The sequence below is a fragment of the Crocodylus siamensis genome, chromosome 1, assembly GCF_052110815.1.
Source record: "Crocodylus siamensis isolate JL-2025a chromosome 1, ASM5211081v1, whole genome shotgun sequence".
NCBI lineage: Eukaryota > Metazoa > Chordata > Crocodylia > Crocodylidae > Crocodylus > Crocodylus siamensis.
The window spans coordinates 96232892-96250382 of NC_143395.1; the positions used below are offsets into that span (position 1 = coordinate 96232892).

Genomic DNA, 17491 nt, shown 5'->3' on the forward strand with positions numbered 1-17491 from the left:
ATCCCAGAAGCTAATCTAAGCTCCAGTGCTGCTTTAGCCTTCCTCACCAAATCCCTACAAGTTCGGGTCAGGGAGGTGTACTCCTTTGTCCTTGCCCCCTGCTTCCACCGCCAGTACGCTTTTTTTCTTTGCCCTCAGGCCAGCTTGGATAACTGCATGCCGCCATGAAGGTTCCTTGGCCCCTTTTCCCGCCTTCCTGCGCAGTGGAATTGCGTCCTGCTGCGCCCCAAGGATAGCCTTCTTGTGGAAGGACCACCTTTCCTGGACCCCCATACTAGCTACACTCTGGGCTCCGAGTGCCTCCCTGACTACTGCCCTGAGCACATCAAAGTTGGCTTTCCTAAAGTCAGGCATCTGCGCTGTGCTAGTTACCCTCCCCAACTTTCTCTGAATAGCAAACTGGATCATTTCATGATCACTGTCCCCTAGCCTCCCTTGTATTTGCATATCCCCCACCAGATCATCCCCAGAGGCTAACACCAGATCCAGTATGGTGTTTCCCCTAGTGGGGACGAGTACCTCCTGCACGAGGTGTAGGTCCTGTACGCATGTCAGGAACCTCCGTGAGTGGCTAGACCTGGCCGACTGCTCCTCGCAGTTGATGTTGTGGTCACGGGGGATGTGAATTACCCTGACATCCTTTGCACGCACAGCCTCCCCGAGCTGCCTAGAAAATTCCATATCCAGCTCTTCCTCCTAATGTGGTGGCCTGTAGTAAACCCCTACCACCAGATCCCTCTCCCCCCACCCTCCTTGAAGTTTGACCCACAGGGTCTCAGTTAAGCCTTCCTCTGGTCCCATTTGGAAGGTAGAACTGGTATACTGTTCCCTAACATAGAGCGCAACCTCCCCACCTTTTTTCCCCTTCCTATCTCTTCTAAACAACCCTCTAAGTCAAATGTTTCATCCCACCATGTCTTCACTAGGCCAACCAGGTCGATTTTACTACTTGCAAGCAGGAGAGCAAGCTCTTCCTGCTTGTTCCCCATCCTTCTTGCACCAGTGAAGAGACCTTAATCCCCCCATGGGAGCCCTGGGCACCTCCCCTACCTGAGAGACAGTACGCTTGGTCCCTTGGTATTTACCTGAGCTCTTACCTGGACAGGTCCTACACCTGGTTGAGTTTTTTCCCTCTCCTGTGGATCCCCATCTGCTGATGAACTTAGTTTAAAGCCCACCGGAGGAGATCAACTAGCTTGTAAAAAAACAAACTCTTACCTTTGGGGGAGAGATGGAGACCATCACACCCTAGGATGCCCTCTGATCTGAAGCATGGGTCATGGTCCAGGAAGCCAAATCTGGCATGACAACACCAACTCCGGAGGTGCCGGTTCACCTCACGGATGCAGGTGCTCTGCCACTGATGGCGTTCGCTAGCCGGGAGGAGTGACAAAAAGACCACCTGGGATGAGGAGCATAGGATGGTAGTCAGAAGGGTAGATGAGGTCAGTGATCTTCCCTGTGATGTCCCCAATCTTGGCTCCTGGGAGACAGTACACTTCTCACATTGGGGTCTGCACAGTGGATGGGTCCCTCCGTTCCTCTGAGGAGGGAGTCCCCTATGACGAGTCCCCTATGACGATGACCCGACGTCTCTTCCTCTGGGTCATAGGGGACTCCCTCCTCAGAGCCTTACACTGATGACACGGATGACACAGCTCTGCAGGCCATAAGTTGAGCACCAGGGAGGGCCCCCAGCACGCTCCCTGGCAGACCCAGAAGTGGACCAGAAGTACTTCCAGGTTTGCCGCCAAGCACATGGAGGGCCCCTTACACTGGGATGCTTCATGTACCTCAGGATCACAGCAATCACGAGCTGTGCCTGCTACCTGAAAGTATGTAGAAAAAACTTGTAAAGCTGTGTATGTGTAAATCACTGATTCTCCAAATCAGCATTGAATCTCTAGATTTGACTGAATCAAATCGGGGACAGTGATCCAAATCAACGAACTGAATCACTGTCCCTGATTTGGGCCAAATCTGAATCGAATAGGGGCTGCTTCGCACATCCCTACTGCCCAATCTTTTCCAGGCTGTTTCTATCACCCTTGCACCTGCAGTGCATAACTGTGTCTGTGTGCTCCTGAGCAGAAGGCCTTTATGAGTTTTATTATGAATTTTAATGAACAGGAAAATGGCTGGTGCAGGTAACTTACAGTGCAGGCAGGACTTTTTGAGAATTTCCTCCCTTTAGGAGGTGATCAGAGTAGACAGGAGGAGATAGGAAAGAAACATTAATAGAATATTTATTCCACTAGGAGCTCCTCTTTCTCTTCATTCTATAACTACTAAGGGCTAAATCCCCAAGGAGGACTTGTACACCTAGGCTATGGACAGAAATTACACATAAGCTGGTAGAAGTGATCAGAAACTGAGTCAAATCTGTAGCACAACAGAAATTCAATGAACATAAACCTCTTTCAAAATGGCTAAAACTGGTTTAAGATGAACCTGGATGGACATAACTGATTTAGGTTAAATCAGTTTATTGAACTTCTGCCCCAGATCCCCTCCAGATACAAGGGCTCTAGGGCTCCCCAGCTTCTGGATTGGTCCACTGCAGGCATGTGACTACTTTTTTGGAATCAAAAGTGAATGTCTGTTCATTTGCTTATTGGTTCAATCTATGCAATTTAGATTGACATGTGAAGATTCAATTGTTTCAGCCTCGGGCTTTTTGACTGTCTGTACGTAGCTTTAAAGGAAACTTAGATGGCCCAGCTGAGCATTTCAGATGTTTGAGGTTCATAAACAGAGCATCCTTATGCCCAGGTCATCCGACGGCTGTGCTCAGGTAGGGGTGTTCAGGGAGTGTCAAACATGCACTGGACCCTTCCCTGCCATGTAGCAGTAGGAAAGGTGATTGCATATTAGCTGTTTGTGGGCTGCCAGTTGGATAGCTCTGTTTTACACGATAGGCTGCTAGAGCAGCCACACAGGCAGGGGAGGACTGAGATTTGAACCCCTTCCCCCTAACAATTTACAAACTCCCAGAGGAGTGCCACAAACACTGGAGTATTGTTAAGTGGGATGGGGACACTGTCCCTGTGTTGGAACTAGGCCTCTGCAAGATTTCTGGGACCAGAAGTGGAACAAGCAACTCTGTAATCTAGTACACGAGTTTTCAACCTTTTTTGGTTGGTGTCCCCCCAGAAGCCTGTCGAAGCGGAGAGTCCCAGTTGACAAGCGAGGGGGTTGGGGGATCCCTTGCATGGCAGCGGCAAAACCAGAAGCAATGGCGGCGGAAGCACCAGCAGCACGTGGCAGCGGAAGCACCAGCAACTCGCGGCACCTGTGAAAACAAAAGTGCCAGTGGCACGTGGTGTGCAGCGGCACAAAGTGCTGGTGGACATGGCCCCCCACTTCTCTGCACCACTGCTGCATACCCCCTAGGGCCTTCCCAAGTGCCCCCAGGGGTACACATACCCCCCAGTTGACAACCCCTCATCTAGTAAGATGGGCAGTTGAGTGGGGGGAGTCTTGGGTTTTACTCTCAGAACTGTCTTCATATTGAGTTACTGTATATTCAGTGCACTTCATTTTGCATGTGTAGTTACTGCCATGGACTTCTGCTATCTTTTGCCATGTGCAATTCTGACACAACACAGCTTGTATTCACTAAAGACAAGACCTTAAAACAATGCTTCAGTCTTGCAAAATGAAAACCCAGTATTGACATAGTTTTATTAGATGTTCCATATATTTTTGTATATGTGGATATGTTGTCATGTGCATTTCCAAATGCATCCAAAAAAATGTGTCACAGTTGCATGTTGTATTCATAAAGGCAATGTCCTGTTAAAAATAAGCTTTCTCAACATAAAGAACAGATGTGAAAATGAAATCTCTATTGCTATAGCAATCAAAAAAGGTCACTTGGTCTTGGATGCAGCAATTTTTCTCACACCCACAAACTTCTACTGCTGTACTGGTAGAAGTCCAGGATTTAAATCTGCAAACAATGAATAAACACACATTTTTCCCATTGATGGTTTCTTTGAATGGAGATTATGGTCCAAAGCAAAGGCAGACCAAGATTGTTCCTAACTGAGGTTTCATGAAAGAGTGAGGAAAGTCTGTGGTGTCCCTCCAAGTTTCATGTATATGTTATCCTTTAATGAATGCAGAGGGTTGTTGTGAGCTCTCTCAGTCTTAGGTCCCAGGGGAGTCATAGGAACAGGAGTTATCCTGTGTGGCTTCTAACTTTCTGACTAGTCAGATGGACATATTCTCCTGCCCTGTTTCTCTTTCTTGTGCCTCTAAGTGGAAAGTTGATGGGCTGTGTATGTGGAGGAGAAGGTCCCTGCCCAAAGAGGTGAGTAAGGTCATACCTTCCAAAGCTTTTGTGAGTACAAGCCCCATGGGTTTCAGTTCAAAGACTTCAGATTCAAATCCAAGTTTATATAAACAGGACATAAAAAATCTGAACCCAAGTGTAAAATTAATCCCTTTTTTCTGTTCTTTCTCCTCTTGAGTGATTTTGATTTGCTATTTAGTAAAAAAAACTTAGTCCTGAAGAAAATTTGCTGCTTTCTTTTAATTTTTTAATGAGGGAAAATCAAAATAAATAAAAGCTTTGATCTCACTAGTTTTTACCTCTAAACATCTACACAGGAGAGAGGGTTTTTGGCATAATGGAAGCTCCACAGATGTTCATGGCGAGCAAACAACAGCAACATTGTTTAGGTCACCTGGGACCTAAGGAACTCAGAAACTTATATTGGCATGCATGCTTAATTTTTTTTAAATACTATCTAACATAATCTACAGAGAGCAACAAGGAACCCTTGAGACAGTCAAATGCTACTGGACTAAATGAAGATCCTTAAATGAGTAGCTGTTCCTTTCTTAGACTATAGTTTCTCAACCTGTGGTACATGTACCCCTGGGGGTACGTGAAACAGGCACTCTCTCCCCCTCTTTTCCTCTCTCACCCCTTCCTCCTCTCAAAACTAGGGAAAAAAATGGTGTGCCACACACTGTGTGGTGCTTTAAATTCCCCAGTAATAATTTGGCGTGCCGCGCTTTATGCACAGCACTGGGTTCAGCCCTCCTAGCTTTGGCCAACATCACCTCTAGCCCAGGTACATACTTGAGTTGTGCACCTCTGGTGTAAAAGGTGGCAACCCTACCCACACCAGATCAGATCATGGTTTTATATACACAGCCCTTCTTCCAACATATGGCGCACAGTCTGTAAAAATAAAATCCCCTCAAAAGTTGAGTGTTGGGGTACTTATTAATATTTTCAGAAGTTAGGAGGTACTTGCTACTGAAAAGGTTGAGAAATACTCTCTTAGACCATTACTATTGGTCCAGCTTAATTTATCAAATTCTCTCACCAAAAATAAGTGACTTCCAACAATCTGTAATTATGGCATCTCCTGAGATCTGGTTGAGGGATGGGATGAAAGGGAAAAATGGGCCGATAAGAGATGCCTATAATGTGAAAGTTGTGGTACACTGTGGGACCCATTTGAACAAGGTCATGGGTGGCTGGGGAAGAACCCTCTGCTAGGGCTTATGGTAAAAATCCATGATTTATGGGGCTGCTGCAGAGATCTTTTAGGATCATTTGCTGCTTTCTGGTTGGTACTCCAAAGGAAGGGTACAATAAACAGTGTCTAAGAGGATGGAAAAATACCTTCTAGTTTGTTTGACCTCCTGTTCCTATTACTTCCCTTTGATGTTGGTAAGTAAACAATTCACCCTAGGAAAATTAGACACTACAATGTTCCTTTGTTTCTCCTCCTCTTCTCCCTTCTACAACCCCACCACGCTGCTGCCTGTTTAACTTTAGCAGCTAAATGAATATTATGAAGAGCAGTTGTAGTGGCATGGGTTAAAATATTTCCTGAGAACCTAATACAGCCAACTATGTATGGGTACAACTCAAAGAAAAAACTTCAGAGGCTATTTATTTGTCCTCTCATGGGGAAGCACATTACAAAGCAGCTGAATCCCTCGTTAAGAGAATCTATGAGGTTAATGCAGATTTTGAGATTATGAGTCACTTATCTTCTCTTCCTTCTAATAACATCATATTTACCATACATTTTAATTTCATTAAATTTTTTATTTAAAAAAAAAAATCCCATGAGCTGTGAAGCTGTTTTCTTTTTGTCTTTGTGATCTCCCCAAGATGTTGTGAAGGAGGGTGCTGCCACAAACACATCAGTACTGTTGAGCTAGGTACCTGAACACTTATGGAATCTATATAGATTTTTAAACTATTAGACCTGAGCCTCATTGTCATCTTGTGGAAATGGCATCGCTGTGTTGAAGCTGGTGAAAGTTTGCAAATTCACGTGAACTGAAGATCTGATACCATTTGGCTGATTATTCCAAACTGTGCCTTTTTGCAAGGTGTAACCTCCCCCTGATTCCCTGCAGAGGAAGCTCTCTGCAGGATTCCAGTTGTCTAGTGTCACGTAGTGTGAGGTAGTGTGATTGTGAGAAAATCCAACAGTGTCATGGTGTTGCATTGTTACCTTTCATTTGAGACTTTTAGCAGGAACAGTTTAAGGTGATTTGGGATGTGGTACATTTCTGTAAAATTTGAAACCGTTTCAGTCCCCAGTTCCTCTTTTCCCCATATGACAATGGAGATGAGTTCAAGCAGCTCCTCTTCTTTCCCAGTTTAATTGGGAGAGGGCAGAAATGGAGTGGTCAACTTCAGAATTTCCTTTGCCGTCTTACCTTGTGAGGTGCATTTATTCAGGTTTGGTGAGGTGCTCGGGTACCACAGTGATAGAGGCTGTAATAACTGTGCTAAAGATGTTGAAGCACAGTCAGACCAAACTAATTGACTTTTGATTTTAAAACTGTGCTGGAAAATTTCTCTTTTCCTCTCTGACCTTTCCTCCCACACCATATGATCATGGAAGGGTCCAAGTCTGGCAATGGGAAAATGTAATGTTTTATGTACTACTCATTAATTAACATATTTCTTTAAAAAAAATTTACGTAGGTGCCAACCACTGATGAGAATGACTTTGACTTTATTTTTAAATAAGTTTACATAATCAAAGGGAAACAATGAAGAGGCCAAAATTTATTTTTATATTTAACATGAGGAGCTTATTGGCAGAGCCAGTGGGTACATATGCACATGTAATTAATGCAGAGCAATAAACTCTATTGCTTATTATGCCTGAGTTTATTGCTCCCTGGCGCCGTGTTTGAAGGATGCCTGGGGGATTTACCTGCCAGCCAGGGGCTGCTCTGACTTATTTCATTGTGCTGCAGAGGGGCTGGCTGGGACTTGAGAGTGCTTCAGTGTGGGGTGGGTCGACAGGCAGTCCCCAAACTGAAGCACCCTCTTGCCCCAGTCACCCCTATCAGCACCTACACATGCATTGTTGCACAGCTCCGCTGTAGTATAGTCCTTGTCTTTATGAGTAATAACCTACAGTGGAGTTAATAAGATTACTCCATCCTAATAGTAGTATGTGTGTAGATGCTGAGACATTTACTGAAGAGCTAATTAGGCAACTACAATAAACTTCTCGTGTAAATGCACCCTGTGAAGGGCAAAAAGCTTGATTGCATTTGTTTATGACTCTTTGTGATGTGATAACTTCAATAAGCTGTATCCAATCATTTCCAGAATTTCAGAGGCTTATAGCAGTGTCTGTAATGGTGATGGTGAAGAAAACCAAAATTATATCTCTTCAGCTATCTACAGGAGAGTTAAACTTTCTCTGCCAAATAAAGTAAGGCTTTACTGCTGGCTGAAGGCAGGAGGAGATGCATGTTCAAAGGGCTGCCATGGTCTGTTCAGGTGCTGTTACTTTCCTGGGATATACTTCATGCTGTGGTGACAGAGCTACTGTATGTAGCTATCAGACGCATATAGATATGGATGTTTTCTCGTAGTTGGGCATTGTAGATTCAGAAGAAGTATAGATGTACCCTTTAACAGCATGACTGAGTCCCCTCATGGAGAAATAATAAAAGTTGGGGGAAGGGAATGAGTGAACATCAAGGGAAGCCTTAATGGGCAAGGCAAGCCATCAAAGTAAGCCATACTTGAGCATCTTCAGCCTAAAAAGGAGAAGACTGAGCCCTATCAAGCTTGCCCTGAGTTGTAAGCTTGGTAGCAGCTTACCACAACATTGGGGAATACATCAAGGGTTCTGTGAACAACTGTTTACCAGGGCACCCTTGTGGAAAACCAAGGGCAATGGCTACAAACTCCTGGAAGACCATTTCAGGTTTAACACTAGGATAAACTTCACAGTTAGTGTGTTCAGACTGTGGAATAAGCTCCCTCCAGATGCGGTGCAATCGCCTAACCTGGAAATCTTCAAGAGGATACTAGAGAGTCCCCTTGCTGGAGTCACCTGACCCGAGTTATCTTTCCTGCTTGGTGCAGGGGGCTAGACTTAATGATCTTGTGAGGTCCCTTCTGGGCTAATAATCTATGACAGAAACTCTGATTAATGCAATCCCAACTAGATATATATGCATATAGTAATATATATATAGTATACAAGTTATGACAAATTATATTTAGTGCTGGACTGAATCCAAATAAATTTCTAGCTGATTTTTGAGTGTGAATGAAAAGAATTAAGGAAACAAGGAGAGGTGAGCTTAGATCATGGGAAGATGTACTTTTGTGGCTTCTGTTTGGGGCTTCAGTAATCAGTGACACTTGAATGCTTTAGGAGTAAAATCACTGTGGTTAAAGGAATGCCTTTACTAAAGCAATACTCCTTGCTTCTATGCTGTGTTACTCTCAAAGGATTTAAACTAGAAGCCCATCATGTCTACTGCTTAAATAGAGCTCTTTGGGAGCAATGGGCTAGTGACTACACAACTCAGGGTCTCTGACCGCTAGTTTTCAACCTTTTTAGATTGAAGATACCCCTCATTAGACTCAAGGCACCCTTTGGAAAATGCCAGCTCTTGGTTATCACTTGTTTTTGACTACAGAAAAATAATAGAGCAGTTTTTCTGTTGGAAAGGCCTCAGAAAGACCACAACAGGTCAAAATGTTTTTAACAATGTGGATTCCCATTTGAAATCTCTGGGTTTATCTTGTGAACCTTGTTTGCACATCTAGCAATGTTATCATTGTGCAACAACCTGCAACCCAGTTGAGAAGCACTGTCTTAGACACTGGTTTCAGGATTTAGTGATGCTGAAAGTTGGAGCCTCAGAGAACAGGTCTGGTCCTAGGAATGTGTCATTTGGCATCAGAACTAGAACCAATACCCAAATTTTACCCACACCCAGTTGTCTTGGAAATTTTTGCTGGGGTAGATTTTTTTTTTCTAGCATGCTCACTTATCATTAAGTTATAGTACTTCCATCAGTGCCTTACTCAAGGTAACTATATGTGTCTGTCATATGTCTCTCTTTTTCTTATCCTCTCTCTGCGGGAAGAATATATATAGTACAGCATCATCTTTTGTTTTAGATTTATTTTTAAATATATACACTGTTATGCAAATATACACTGCATTTAAACCAGAAGCTCATGATGGCCTTTGGCTCCTCAGAGAGATCCTTCCCCAGGAACCTATGTAGCCCTGACTTTAAAGAGTTCCATTATGTCAGAAGACTGTAATTTATGACAACAATCGTCATACCAGAGTGTTAGGTGATCTCTTAGGTAGCATGAGCCGAAGCCAAGGAGCATCTTGAAGATAAGGACTAAAACCTTGAATTTCTTTTAAAAGTCTTTGGGGAATCCAGTTTGAAAGACAAGTTTGATGGGCTCCTAGTAACCTGTAATGAGGAAGGGAGGCAGTGCAGCAAACCTTACTAGCTGAAACTTCTGAAATGCTAGTAAGTGCCCGGGTATATGCTATTGCTGCAGTCCAACAAGGGGTGAATTAAGGCATCATCTGCAAGGACAGGACAGTCTGTCTGCCAAATGGAGATAACAGAAAGCATTATTTCAAGGATGCTGCTACATGAAAGCTTGATGTCAGCAAAAAAATGCTATAGATGACATTGACCAGTTGTGGATTAGGTACCTTCATCCAAAGGAGCCTGCCCCACAGTTGTGAATTCTGCAAAATGCCCATAGTATCACCTTTCTCAGGTTTAGTTTCAGGCAGCTGTTCTCCATCCATGAAGTGATCTTACCCAAGCCATAGGCCAGCTGAATGGTAGTGGCATGCGTAAATGTGCAGAAGCATGGATAGAACTATGTATCATCTGCACTTAAGTATATGTTGTCTGACTTGGTCACCCAGTTGGTTGCATGTGGGTGGGAAATAATCTAAACCTTTTTATTTTGGGCTGTTGTAATGAGATGCATGACTCGGGGGCTGGTGCCCAGCTTCAGGGGATTACCTGCTTAAGAACACTGGGTCAGCTGTAATTGGCTGGGCTCAGAAGAAGTTAAAAGTTCCCAGGAAGGGTGGCTGGAGGGCTGGGGCAGAGAGAGTGAGAGTGCACATGCACATGGCTTGTGTTGCTTTGTATGTTCTTTGCACCTGTACTGGTTTTGTTTCCTGCAATGAGAAGCTATCCGCATGTATAGTAAAAGGACTGACTTTTATGAAGAAATTGGCTTCTGAGTCTGCCTAAGGGAGTGTTAACTAGCTACAGTTTGTTTTCAAGTTTTTTCCATAACTGGAGGTTAGACACTTTGATGATCCTGAGATTTGGACTTAGGTTTTGTTTCTTTTCTCCCTAATATTGCAACTCCAAAATGCATTTTCCAGCAATGTTCAGTGTAGTGTTTTCTCCAATCTAACTATTTGAATAAATGCTGAAAGAGTAAAACTTGAAGAAGGAATCATTTCACCCTGTCACAACTAGGCACAACTTTTTAATTATTAATTTAACCTTTTGTGGTAAAGTTACTTTTTTCATGTGTTTGCTGTCCCAGTCTGACAGATCAAAGGTAGCAAAGAGAAACAGAAGTGCCAGCCTGATGTGTCTCATCTCAACCACTCTTCTCATCGGTTTCAATGTTTACAAATGTTTAAATCAGACTCTACTAGCAGGGGGCCATAAAACAGCATTTACAGACTTTTTTTGCCAATTTGTTATTGGGCAGGTGTCCAAGGCCTTAGAACATGGAGTTCTACCTGGGGACATGACCTCGTATGATCTGGTTGAACGGGGACCCTGGGGCCAGATATATACTGTAATTTTTTTCTGAACTAGCTAAATCAGACAGAGTGTGATGAGGCATGTTCTCCAGCATAGTTGTGCTGGCAGAAGCCATTAGTTAAGACAATGTTATACCAACAAAGCTTTATTGAACAAAGCGCTTTTGTCAATACAGCTCACATGGGTACAGAGGGAAGTGAAGAGGAGTGCCTTGGTGGTATGTTATGTTGGGACAGGTAGACCAGCAAGCCATTGCAAGTATTCCTGGCCTAGTTCTCTTCATTGCTTTGCAATTTTACAACCAGCCAAGCCAGAACCTCCCCAGGCTCTGTTGGTTTTAGGCCCAAAGGTAAAAATAGTACCCACCACCTTTCCATGATTGTAGTGATTTTTTTTTTTTTATATATATATTTTTTTTTATTTTACCCTGTGTATGTCCCCAGGTAAGTTTTCTACCCCTTGGGGCCATACCACTGTAACACAGGGCATCATGTTGTTGCAAAAATGTTGCGGTTCGTTTCTCGGGAGGCGAAGAACTCTCAGACACACACTATTAGCAACACAAAAGGTATATTTGCAAATAGGGTCAGAGTGAAGACAAAAGACCACACTCTGCCCCCGAGGAAAACTCTCAGCTGGGTTTTATCCCTTCCCTCCTGGGCACGTGTGCAGAAGCAGGAACTCTTACAACTCATTTCCGGTTCATACAAACATATATGAAATGACGTCACGTCATCCGTCGCATGTGCATTATAATTAACTACTTAAGTATGCGGGGCGGATAGGCTTATATGCATTAGCTAATTACGCATGCTTAGAAAGCTCTCCAGGTTACCAAAAGTTCAAACCCCTCTCTTTCCCAAGGACACAGCCAATTAAATCACAGCCTTTGTAGTTTACAAGAGTAGAGGCAGAGGAGTTTGAAGGTATGTGTGATTTAGTGTTACAAAGAGATAGTAAATTAGCGAGATGTCCTTGGTGGTGTTTCTTCTTCTCAGGTACGAGATACAAACTGTGCAGTTCTAACAACACTCTATTCACTATACATTTTTAATAATATTTCTAACAATGTGACCCTGGGTGGCCACATGAGCTATTTAACAATGCCGTTGGGACTTGATCCGTTTCTTGAGTCTTGGCAATTTAAACTCCGCAACTTCAAAGTTGTTTGCATAACTTTTTAAAATTTAACTTCCTTCACTTTTCACCACCCCCTACCCCGTTCTTGGTTTTTAAAAGGAGGCAGTCAGCTTAAACTCTGCCAATGGAAGTTTGACTGTTCTTAGCCCTGGAACATGTGCTCTGGTAGAGATGTAGTGGGAATGTGCATTACAGACCAAGATAATGCTAAACACATGTTCTACATGCACAGATACGTAGTCTAGGTGATAATTACTGTATATATGAAGTGACAGCTTTATCCATAAATCTAATTAAGACTCAATTCTTCCAAATCTAGTGAAGACCATACTTTCTACTGAGAATTTGCAGCACACCAAAGTCCTGATTCTGCCAAAGGCGTGGAGCGTCACTGAAATCAGTTGTGAATTTTATCTTTGAAATTATAATGGACAATACTGGGATACCTTCCTCCTAGTACATCAGTCTTTTAACTGATGTTGCATCATAGAGCATTATAAAGAATGTTGTGTGAACACACATTTCCAAAATAGTTTTTTTGTTTGCCTTAAACTGATGGTGCAACTTCTGAGTGTTGACACACACTTTAGTGTAGTGGTTGCTACAAAGGAATTGCTATATTTATATTGCTAGGCAGAAATAGTTCCAGTAAAAGGCAACAGCACACTCAGAAAGATAAATTTCTGTTGATCCTTACCACTTGCCTGTTCCTGCCGAAGTAACTAGAGCCACTGTATTAGGAGGTTTTTATGTTGTTTTTCTTTCACAGTTGTGTAAAAAATGGACTGAACATTGATATTTGTTTTTAATAGTGGTGGGACCGTTGAGTCTATATTTTTGGTTTACTTCTATTGCTTTAACTTGTGACTGAACTAAATAGTAAGCAACATAGACAAACAACAATGATAAAACTTTAAAATAAGTGCTGCTCTGTGAAAAGTACATGAGAGATGCATGGAATGGTATTGTTATTAGACAGTAATGAGGAAAAGTTTGACAGCCTGGAGCTTGTCTTTGCATAGCATGTCACTTTATCTGTTCCCAGCATGACACACTGCTTTATCAGCACTTCATTTTCAGTTGTTGTTTCATCTTTAAGTGTGAAATATGTTTTTTTTTTCCTAGCAGTTGTAGAAGGAGATTTTGTTGGCAATTAAAATGATAGGAGCACAATGTCTTGATCAATGCGGCCTAAAGTAAAATGTTGGGTTATTAAAGTGAACTTGTAAATTTCCAGTTTCTCTGAATTGTTGTCTTCACATTGATAGCTGCAGTTTTTGTTATTACTAATAATGGACAAACAATTCTGTAAAAGGTAAAAGTATAGACTGTTCATACCTAAAAGCCTAGGCCCCACAAACAGCCTTATGCTGCAAGCCCCTGCACACTTACTGACTCCTATAGTTCCACTATAGGATATATATATGGATTTTTTTTCTGAAAAACTTAAAGGAAGGGGAATAGCCTTAGGCTTTTTGAAATACTAACTTCAAGTTACTGGTATGCTTCATCTTAACTGTACTCTCCCATGACTTCCTTAAGTAAGCTAGATTTCCTTATCCTGCCTGTGCATCTGTTCTTTCCACCAATGCTTTGTGTTCTCCATTTTTCTCTTCAAGCTCCTCTGCCTTTTCTTGTTGCTATATCTTGTGCTGCAGATGTGGGGTATGATCTTTAAGGGTATGGACAAACCTGCACTTTAGTTGCTTTGAAGTGGGGAAGCTGCTGCTTAGAAGTATGTAGTAACTGTTATGCTGTTAGGATTGCACAGTCGTGTAGTTGTAAAAGTGAGCTAAATCCCTTAACCTTGACCCAGAATGAAACAGTTAAGGTTGGAATAATTTTCTTAGTATGCCTGTGGACTCATGCAATTAACAGTTGTATTGTAACAGCTTGTATCAAGATACAGTTGTTTTGTCTATACCCCAAGTCTACACCTTCCCTCTGCTCCATTCCTCCTCCCCATCCCCATGTATGTGTGTGTGTATGTGTGTGACATTTTTTAAAGAGAAGCAGCACAACAGTAAAATGAGTCTGATTATGATGACAGTAGATTGTTAAATTATCTTTAAGTTTTCATGTGTGGTTCAGTATCCTTCCCCCCCAGACTATTATTGTTTTTCATTGAAACATGCAATGGTAATGGAGAGAAAAGTAGTTTTGGATAACTCATGCCTATTTGTGCTTACAGGATTTGGCTCCAAATTAGAAAATTAGGTTAAATTTGCCTGTTCATGACTCATTCTTATTTGAAACTGTAGTTTGTTAGGTACCTTGGTATACAGCAACAGCATTTTTCTCACCTTTCTATTATTTTACAAGAAACTTGTGGTTGTTATATCAACTTTATATTTACAGAAGCTGAAGAAAAATAACATAAACTAAGATGGTATATTGTTGAAAATGGTGTGGACATACATGACAGTTGATAACCATGTAGTATGTGCTTTTCTTTCCCCGTCTTTTTTTTTCCCTCTGTCACTCCCTACATTTCAAAAAGGGGATGGATGTGGCCATATGGTGGTATATCAAGACAGTGGTACTCTGGCATCCAAGAACTATCCTGGGACTTACCCCAATTACACCGTTTGTGAAAAGAAAATTCAAGTGCCTCAGGGAAAACGACTGATCTTAAAAATTGGTGACTTGGACATTGAATCCCAGAACTGTGAATCCAACTACCTTGCCATCCTTAACTCTTCAAAATTGTATGGTATGTAATAAAACTTGGTAAGACAGTTTTGTTAGAAGGTACAGGTTTTAATGAATTGTGATCTGAGAAAGGTATGGGAAATGTCCCCTGTTTTCATTATCAGAAATTATTTCTTCCCTATTATTCTGGTCTCAGCACGTCAAGTTACCCCTCACATCCTGTAAGAAATATGGTTGTTCTGTGCATACTGTAAACTGTGTAATCAGTGTGAACTTTCAACAGGTGCCAGTGCTTTCTCTAGGAGGTTTGACCTCAATTCTGTGGAATTTAACAACCATGAATGTCAAGAAAATCTTACACATGAGAATAGATCGCTCGTGAGTCCTTTACACCTATGTTTGTGCCATTCCTTTGCTTGGTGTGGCAGCAGTAGAGTAAAACACTTCCTTCCTTCACAAGACAGAATTGAGAACCCAGGTTGAAAACGATCATCGTTATAAATTGCTGGGCAGGTTGCAGTGAAACTTGTGTTGCAGAAGCAAGCTGGAAGTAAAGGGTGCATGCTGGGGGGTCTGCCAGTAGGAAAGAGCTGGAATAGGGACAGAGCTTGGTCTGGAAACGATCTTACCTGTTATTTTGCTAACCCAAAAGCTGCTGTATGCACACAGACCTTAAAGCAAAGATGATAAATGCTGAGCCAGCTTGCAATTTACGACAGATGTAGACTGGGAGTTAAGCTGAAGAGATGCTTACAGTGTCAAGTTCTGCATCTTCAGTAGATACATTAAGACCATGCATTCAATAGGGCTAGAATCCTCTGTGGGGAAATCCCCGGGCATTCCCCATGTCAGCTTGGCCAAACCACATTGATGGTAAAACTTTCCCCCTACTGATATCGTAGGCTGTAAATTACTTTTCATAACAGTGTGACCACTTACAAAAGTCATTACTTTAAATTCAGGTAATGAGGTATGTAAACAAAATGAGCAGATAATATTATGTACATAAAGTCATGAATTATAATAAAACTTTAAGTTTAACAAGGGCTGTTTGTTGCAAAGTACTCTGTAGCCCTCCTGTCAAGTATGAAAGCTGCAACTGAATCTGCAGTATTGGAAATCATTAATAGATTAGGGGAGGAAGAAGAGCTCCATTGAAGATTTTCTGGTTTTCAAGATGACCCTCAGCATCATGCTTGTCTCAGTGAAGTGTATGAATCTTTAAAGCTCAAGATATCTTCATAGTAAAGGAAGATGATTGCTTTTCATTCATGTGTGTGGTAGACCTATAATTCATATAGTGCAGTAGGATTAAGTGAGTTATTAGGGTCTTTCTCCCAAATGGAGATAAAGGTATTATTGCCCTTCATGGGTGAGTTAGACTATGATATAAAGTCTTTACTAAGTGTGAGTAATGATATCTTCACTTGTAATCTCATGAAAATTTTTTTACTGTGCCTGTGTGTAGGTGTGTGCATGTTGTAATGAGGGACAACCCCCTGCATATTCAAATGGAATTGTTCCAGTTTCAAATGAACATTTTTGAGCCATTGCCTGCAAATTGCCTACAAACAATATACATCTAGCATTTTTTATTATTTTATTATTGAATAATTTTCCTTGGTAACATCCTGACTTTTATAATCAAACAATTTTAATGAGAAATTGTGGGGAGGGAGTTGGGGAACAGACGAATACAATCCATATATTTGTGTTCGGTAGAGAATTAAATTTATATATAATTAGATTTATTCTTTGGTTGGTGTTTTCCTAAACATCAGTCTAAAAACATCTTCAGAAGATGTTCATTCTACAGTTTCACAGCCCACAGATATATATATAAAAAAATACAAAGTTGAACACTCTGTAAATACCATGTAATTATTTTTTTTTCTAAATATTCCACACCCTTTTCAGTCTTGCTTGGTAGTGTTTGATGCATAGCAGCTATAATTACTGACATACTTTGCTTTTTCAGTAACCAGCTGCACAGTTAGCAGATTTCACTTGTGTATCTGATTAAGCACCTATTCTAGCCCAGATGGATACATTGTTATTTTAGTGACTTTTGAAGATGGCATGTTTTGGTGTATGCAGTTCGTGGTAGTATTGGGCTTTAGTTTTTATATAAATATATATTTTTTTCCACTTGCACTTTTAAAGATCTAGAGAAATCAGGACAGTTAGGTCTATTTAAAAATTTAGTCCCAACTGTTTAACAGTGTAAGGTGTGATTGGTTTTTTTTCTATTTAGTTAAGTCAGTGCAACTCTTATCTCTGAACGTGTGTGTGTGTGTGTGTGTGTGTGTGTGTGTGTGTGTGTGTGTATTATAAAAGCCTTAAACTATCTGTCTGTCTGTAATGCTTTCTTCACACTCTGATTGGCTGATTATAATTTTGGAGGTCTGGCTGATTATTGGCTGAATGAAACAACCAATTAGCTGGCCTTGCCCCCCCCCCCCCTTGCTCCTTGGAGGTGGCAGCAGCAGCACAAGGGAAGAGCGGGGTCAGGACACCATGGGAGTGGGGCAAAGCCACCAGCACTGACCTCGGCCCACCCGTCCCCCCTTCTATCATTGCCACCTGCAGGGCTGACAGGGGTGTGCCGTGGTGGTGGTGG

The 17491-nt window shown here is 41.9% G+C and overlaps 1 protein-coding gene across 1 annotated transcript in view; it reads left to right on the top strand.

Annotated features, from left to right (window-relative positions):
- Window positions 1–17491, top strand: part of DCBLD1 (discoidin, CUB and LCCL domain containing 1) — a 59159-nt gene that overhangs the window by 10810 nt on the left and 30858 nt on the right. Inside the window, exon 2 of the mRNA XM_090038490.1 lies at window positions 14720–14932. Coding sequence (XP_089894616.1) covers window positions 14720–14932 — 213 coding nt within the window. The remainder of the gene's footprint in view (window positions 1–14719; window positions 14933–17491) is intronic.